We start from the raw sequence: 7,726 nt of genomic DNA on the forward strand, positions 1-7,726 counted from the left end.
GCTCTCCCCCAGCCAAGCTCTGTCCAAGGAGCCACGGGGACACATGGGGCAGGTCCTCACATCAGCCAGACAGATGTCCACAATGCGCTTGGCCAAGTCCTGGTAGGAGGAGGAGAAGCAGCTCCCCAGGCTGGACACACTGGACGAAGAGCAGCAGCAACTGCCCAGCGAGGCTCTGCGACCTACAGCGAAGAGGCGGAGGTGGCACGGGCATCAGGGCCGGACAGCAGCAGCTTCTGAGGGACGGTGACCCCCTGGATCTGGCAACCTCAGCCCCCAAAGTCCCCAAACCAGGCAGGTGACTGCCCCACCACTCACTGTAGACCCAGCTCTTCCAGGCAGATCCAGCCAAGTTCAGCTGACTGTTCCTCACTGCAGAGCGGCCCCGCACATCCCCTACCCAAGCGTCTCCAGGATCAGGCAGGTTGGTCTCCCCCTGCAGAAGGGAAGGTGCTCAGGACCAGGGCAGAGGAAGAGAGAAAGCAGCCCGCCACGAAGCCAGCGCAGAATTACCTCCTCTGCCTCTGCAACACACCAACACGCCCACCATAAACACTGAGGGAAAGATGTCCCCCATTGGGGTTACAGGCGGCCAGGGGCCCCACCAGGTCAACAGCAACGGAAACCAGCCTCTCGCTCTTCAAGCCACGGGCTCACATCGGTGGGAGAAAAGGTCCACAGGGACCACAGCGAACGGGCCTGAGAGGGCCAGGCGCCAGTGGCGGGGCCTCTGCACCCTGTGCAGCAGGAGTGAGGCCCTGGCCGGAGCGGGGTATAGTGTGGGCAGCAAACACAACCTGAGTGGGAGGTGGGCTGGGGAGGAAAAGCAACAGGCGGAGAAAAGCTTGACCTTGGCCCCAGCCCCAGCAATTAAGCCAAAGAAAGATCCTCCTCTGGAACCAGACAGGCATAATCCTCTGGCTCTGCGGTACAGTCACCTCACCTCTAACCTCAGCCAGTTCCTCAGTGACATGACCCTTGACCTCTGCTGGGTCTACCATGCTACCTATCATCAGTTTCTAACACTGAGCTACTTTAGAGACAAGATGAGGTGAACAAAGACAGTTATCTCCTCGCCTCCTTTCCTCCTCCTGCAAAATACCAGTGGCCTCTCCGACCTCAGGCAGACTGAGATCCTGGTCCGCTGCTCAGGGACCTGTCACCACTGATGTCTTTCTTCACTTACTGCCTCCACCAATCCCTCTTTACTCTCAGCATTAAGCAGGCAAATGCAGACAGCCCTCGGTTACGTCGGACTCAGTGTACGTCGTTTCGTGGTTACATTGCCATCTCCCATTTATTTATAAAAGAAGAGTTCCGTCATTTCGATGTATGTACATATGTGCTTTATGTTTCTTATTATTTATTTACCACAAGTGAAGGTCAGGAATTGTTATCTTTCTATTAAATGTTTTTACTGTTTCACTTCATTACTGCTGTGTATGTGGTCCATGTGAGTGACGTGGGTGCTCATGTAGGTGGTTCCGACTTAAGGCGAAGATCACCTTACGTTGCGCACCGTCTCCGATGTAACCCGAGGACCTACAAGTCTCCCACCTTTAAATCCTTTCCCTGCGGGCGTCTCTGCTCTCTCGCCCTTCCAAGATACCCTTCTTGAAAGGACTGTCATCTCTGCCATCTCCCACCTCCCACCCCCTCCTGGACCCACTTGCATCTGGCCTTTGCCTTGCCTTCCCACCAAACAGCCACTGCTGAGGCCTCCGGAGGCCTGTGTGGCGGGGCCTGGTGAACAGCTCTCAGTCCTCAATTCCGGAGCCGCTCAGCACTTCCACTCGCTCAGCCAGCCTCTCCCTTTCAAGTGAGATACTCACGTCCCCGCTCCCCACGCTTCTGGCTCCCGCTCTCTCTGGCGCTCCCCTTCCGTCCCAGTTTCCCTTGTTGGCTCTTCCCTCTCAAACAGAAGCGGGTATTTGGGGAATTTTTCAAGATCCAAGCCCAGGCCTTCTTTCCTCATTCTATAATATATTCCTAGGTGATCGATCCTACCTGTCCCGGTGCTACATTAATGACTGCCAAAAATATATTCCTGTAAATTAATAAATATTGCTGAGTCAATGGAGTCATCACCTGAAAAAAAGGTTGCATGAGAGACCCATCTCACGCACATGCTAAAGTAAGTTCTTTATGCTCTTTGGCTCAAAACGATAAGGGGTGGGGGAGAATTTAATATTATGACAAGAAAATAAAACTTAAAAAATCTCATAGTTAATTCCTTAAACAAGGGCCCAAAATCCAGAAGCCATGAAAGAAAAGATGGATAAAAACGAGACAACATAAAATTAAACTTTTTCATGTAGTAATACAGAAACTAAAAACAACTAGGAAAAAACACTGGCCTCTCAAATGACAAAAATGGATAATTTTCTTACTATAAAGAAGGGCCTCCAAAAAAAGGGAGAACCAAACAGAGAGATGGGCACAGGATGCTGGCAGTCAGAGCGAAAAGACCAAAGGGCTTTAAACATCTGAAAAGGCACTTGACCTCAGACACAAGAAGAGAATTGCAAATTAAAACTGAAATGAAATACTATTTATGCCTATCAGATTAGCAAAGTTTGATGATAACATTCTGTTAAGCAGAGTGTGGGTAACAGGCACTGTTATATAATGTTATTTTAGAGTATAAATTAGTATATGTATATATTTTGGGTTTGAAATATAGAATCTAGAGAATACAGTTCCCTTGAATCTTTCTTAAAGAAATTATGAGAGGGAGAATTATTAGGATGGAGAAAGAAATGCCTGGCAAAGAACTATAAGTGAGCAGAATTCACTTAATCCAACACAACAAATAAAACTATGACTACAAACATCATAAACAATGTAGAAATACTGTAACAAAAGGTAAAGAGAAAAAGAGGTAAGAACGTGGAAATACATTAATCTCATATTTTACAGGCAAGCTGAAAACTGCTAAATCAAAAAATAGACATATGAAAGTGATCATGAAAACAATTTTAAAAATAAGACTCCCAAATTATGACACATACACCCCCAAAGCTGAGAAAACACAGACCACATAAGGAGGCTAAAACAACAAAAACAATTTTTAGATACCCTTGGTATATTCATAATCAAAAAACCCTCAATAAATATAAAAAACAGATCATACTTTCTCTGAAGTCATGCATTCTCTTAATGTATAGAAAATTAATAACAAAATCAGAAAACACAAGGGCTTTTCTATAAAAAAAAAGTTTCAAGAAAATTCAACATTTAAAGAATTAACACCTATCCTTCACAGTTCTTTCAAAAAATAAAAGAGGGAACAATTCCCAACTTATTCTATGAAGCCAAATTACCCAGATACAAAAACCAGATAAAAACATCACAAGTAAACTACAGACCCATACCCTGTATGCATACAGACACAAAAATCCTCAACAAAATACTAATAAAACTGAACCCAGCCACACATAAGGAATATTATACACCTTGAGTCAGTGGGACTTACCCCAAGAATACAAGGTTAGTTCAATATAAAAAAAAAAATCAATCAATGCAATACACCATAATAATAAAATAAAGGGAAAAATCCACCTTATCATCTTAATAGATGAAGAAAAAGTATTTGACTATAATCAACACCTTTTCATGATTTATTCAATAAGCTAGGACTAGAAGGAGATTTCTTCAAGCTGATAAAGATTATTTATGAAAAACACACTTAATAGTAAACGGCTGGGTGGTTTTCTCCTAAGATCAGTAACAAGACAAGGATGTCTACTCTCAGCACTTCTACTTAACACTGTACTGGAGATTCTAGCCAGGGCAATTAGGCAAGAAAACAACAAAGGCAGATGATATGATCTTATATATGAAATATCCTAAGGAATCTACTAAGAAACTATCAGGACTAACAAATCAGTTCAGTAAGGGTACAGGAGACAAAATCGATATACAAAAATCAATTGTATTTCTGTATAGCAGCAATGGGCAAACCAAAAATGAAATTAAGGAAATAAGTCCATTTATAATAACATAAAAAGAAATAAAATACTTAGGAACAAACTTTTTAAAAAATATATTGTTATTGATTTTAGAGAGAGGAAAGGAGAGCTATAGAGAAACAAAACCACTGGTGAGAGAGAAACACTGATCAGCTGCCTCCTACATGCAGGGACTGAGCCAGCAACCTGGGCATGTGTCCTGATCAGGAATCAAACCATAACCTCCTGGTTTATCAGTCAACACTCAACCACTGACCCACACCTGCTGAGGCTTAGGGACAAACTTAACAAATGAAAAACTTATACTCTGAAAACTACAAAACACTGTTGAAAATAAAGAAGACCTGAATAAATGGAAAGATATCCCATGTTCATGGATCAAAAAACTCAAGATGGCAACATTCCCCAAAATTAACTACATGTTCAATGCAATCCCAGCTGATTTCTTTGAAGAAATTGACAAGCTGATCTGAAAATTCATATGGAAATTCAGGGACCCAGAATAGTCAAAACAATCTTGAAAAAGAACAAAGTTGAAGGACACACTTTCAGATTTCGAAATATACTATGAACCTAAACAGTAATCAAGATAGTGTATTGGCACAGGATAGACATATAATTCAATGGAACAGAGTTAAGAGACCAGAAATAAATCCATACATCTATGGTCAATCTTAAACAAGGTTTTAAGATTCAATGGGAGAAAAGAATATTTGTTTGAACAAATGGTTCTGGGACAATTGGATATCCACATGCAAAAGAATGAAATTTGACTCCTAACTCTCATTATATACAAAACTTCATTCAAAATGGATCAAAGACCATATATAACTATTAGAATAAAATATAGGCATAATATTTATGACCTTAGATTAATCAATGGTTTCTTAGATATAAAACCAAAAGCCCAAGAAACAACAACAAAAAGAACTGGACACCATCAAAATTAAAAACTTTTATGCTTCAAAGGACACCATCAAGAAAGTGAAAAAAGAGATCAACTGAAGGACTTGTATGCATGCATATAAGCATAACCAATGGACACAAGACACTGGGGATTAGGGGAAGCTGGGGGAATGTCAAGGGGGGCGGAGGGAAGGAGACATATGTAATACTCTGTAATACTTTAAGCAATAAAACAAAATTTTAAAAAATGGAAATGCTGTTTAAAAAAAAAAGTGAAATGACAATACACATAATGGAAGAAAATTTTTATAAATCATAGAACTGATAGAGGACTTATAATAAAATATATAAAGAATCTAACTCCTATGTATATACCAAAGAGAAATGAAAACATATGTTAACAAAAACTTATACAATGAATCGTCCTAGCAGCATTATTCATAACTAGAGGCCAGGTACACAAATTCACACACCAGTGGGGTCCCTCGGCCTGGCCTGTGGGATCGGGCTGAAACCGGCTCTCCGACATCCCCGTAGTGGTCCTGGATTGCAAGAGGGTGCAGGTCAGGCCGAGGGACCCCCTGGTGCACTATCGGGGCTAGAGAGGGATGCAGGAGGTTGGCCAGCAGGGGAGGGACCCCAGGAGGGCTCCAGGGCTTGTCCGGCCTGTCTCGCTCAATCCCAATCAGCCAACCAGACCCCAGCAGCAAGCTAACCTACCGATTGGAGCGTCTGCCCCTAGTGGTCAGTGCATGTCACAGCAACTGGTCAACTGGTCGACTGTCTTCCCACTGGTGGTCAGTGCAAACAGTAGGGCGGCCTTAGCATATCATTAGCACCCGTTGACTGTCCCACTGGTGGCCAGTGCACGTCATAGCAAACAGTAGGGCGGCCTTAGCATATCATTAGCTAATGGACATGGGTTTCATTCTCAGGTGATGACAATGTTCTAAAATTGTGCTGATGGATACACAATTCTGTGAATATACTGAAAGCCAATAAATTATAACAGCAACAAAAGAATAAATGAACTATAGTAAAGAAGTGCTCAACAAAAGGATGGGCACATTAACACGTTAAGCGCCCAGCCTGTTTTGTCTTACGGATGGAAAGTATAGTGTTACTCACCGGTGACTGACTGGGCGCTTAATGTGTTAAAAGGGCATAATCTGAAAGAACTTCAAATAATAAAATCTGGAACAATCTGAGCAATGAAATTTATAGTGATACTTATTGGCCTATAACACATAAAACAAAATATGAGCCCAAACTGAATAAAATAACTTGCCTGACCAGTGTGGCTCAGTGGTTGAGCATCCACCCATGAATGCTGGTTCAATTCCTGGTCAGGACACATGTCCAGGTTGCGGGCTCGATCCCCAGTAGGGGGCGGGCAGGAGGCAGCCAATCGATATTTCTTATCAATGTTTCTATCTCTCTATCTCTCTACCTTCCCCTGTCTCTAAAAATCAATACAAACATATTTTTAAAATAAAAAATAAATATATTTAAAAATAAAGTAATTAAAACTCAATAAAATACATAGGGAGAGAAAGGATAACACATCCTTATAGAAAAAAATAATCAATTAAGAAATGTAGAAAAATAAGGGAAATGCAAAATTGTCATTAAAACACCACAGTGAAAATTTTCTTAGGCAAGATACAACAATGGATGCTAAAATAAGTGAGAAAAAGTTTGAGAAAAAATAGGACATTTGCAAAGTCTCCCAAGATGTTTATTAATTATAAAGGGGAAAATAGTAACTTTTCAGTGGAGACACCCAGACACCACTGTTACTGCAAGATTAAAATCATCAATAATAAGACACAGTGACATCGCATACCTCCCACCTAATGTGGTAACAATAAGGCACTGCACGGGGCATATATTTGTTGTTTCTCTCAAATTGTAATTTAACTAGTGTCCTGTATTTTCCTTTGCTTTATCTGGCAACCCCAACATAATTTCTGTGGTATTCTTGCCAAAAATGCATAACCTCAATCTAATCATGAGAAAACAGCAAACAAATTCAACAAAATTACTAACCACGAGAAAGGGAGAGATGGAGAAATTTTCACAAGAAAAAGTAACTAATAATAATAGAACAGAAATTAACAAGTTTGAATCAAAATTGACTCCAGAGAGATGGAAAAACTAAACCAGGAGTTGGCAAACTTTTTCCATAAAGGGGTAGGTAAGGGGTATTGAAGGCTTTGTGGGCCATTACAGTAGTTGCAACTACTTGCCTCTGCCACTGTAGCATAAAGCACCAACCACAGACAACACATAAATAAATGGGTGAGGCTGTGTCCAGTAAAACATTTACTAAAAGAAGCAGTGGGCCAGATCTGCCAAAGGGACATAGTTTGCCAGCCCCTGATCTCAACAGACCACTTTCCACAGAAGAAACTTCTCAAAGAACTAATCCCCTGCAAAACTTGTCAGTTTCATTGTATAATTATACCAAGTTTTAAAAGGTTTTCATTCTAAAACTGTTTTCACCTTCCATCCCCCTTTCCCTCTCACACCTACCTTAAGGCATTCTGACATGTTTGGGGGTATATTTTTTTGTTTGTATGTGTTCTTGCAAAAAGGATTGCTTTGAGTATATGTAGTTTTTTTTAAATTAAATCTTTATTGTTCAGATTATAACAGTTGTTCCTCTTTTTTCCCCGATAGCTCCCCTCCACCCGGTTCCCACCCCACCCTCTGCCCTTACCCCCCAGCCCATTGTCTTCATCCATAGGTGTGCAATTTTTGTCCAGTCTCTTCCCGCACCTCCCACACCCCTTTCTCCCCAGAATTGTCAGTCCACTCCCTTTCTATGTCCTTGATTCTATTATATT

The 7,726-nt window shown here is 41.5% G+C and overlaps 1 protein-coding gene across 1 annotated transcript in view; it reads right to left on the reverse strand.

Annotated features, from left to right (window-relative positions):
• The window catches only part of STARD9 (StAR related lipid transfer domain containing 9), a 109,102-nt gene that overhangs the window by 3,577 nt on the left and 97,799 nt on the right, over nucleotides 1-7,726 (reverse strand). The window contains exons 30-31 of the mRNA XM_015557524.1: nucleotides 319-436; nucleotides 61-182 (exon numbers count right to left, since the gene is read on the reverse strand). Coding sequence (XP_015413010.1) covers nucleotides 61-182; nucleotides 319-436 — 240 coding nt within the window. The remainder of the gene's footprint in view (nucleotides 1-60; nucleotides 183-318; nucleotides 437-7,726) is intronic.

This window comes from Myotis davidii, unplaced genomic scaffold (genome assembly GCF_000327345.1).
Source record: "Myotis davidii unplaced genomic scaffold, ASM32734v1 scaffold46, whole genome shotgun sequence".
NCBI lineage: Eukaryota > Metazoa > Chordata > Mammalia > Chiroptera > Vespertilionidae > Myotis > Myotis davidii.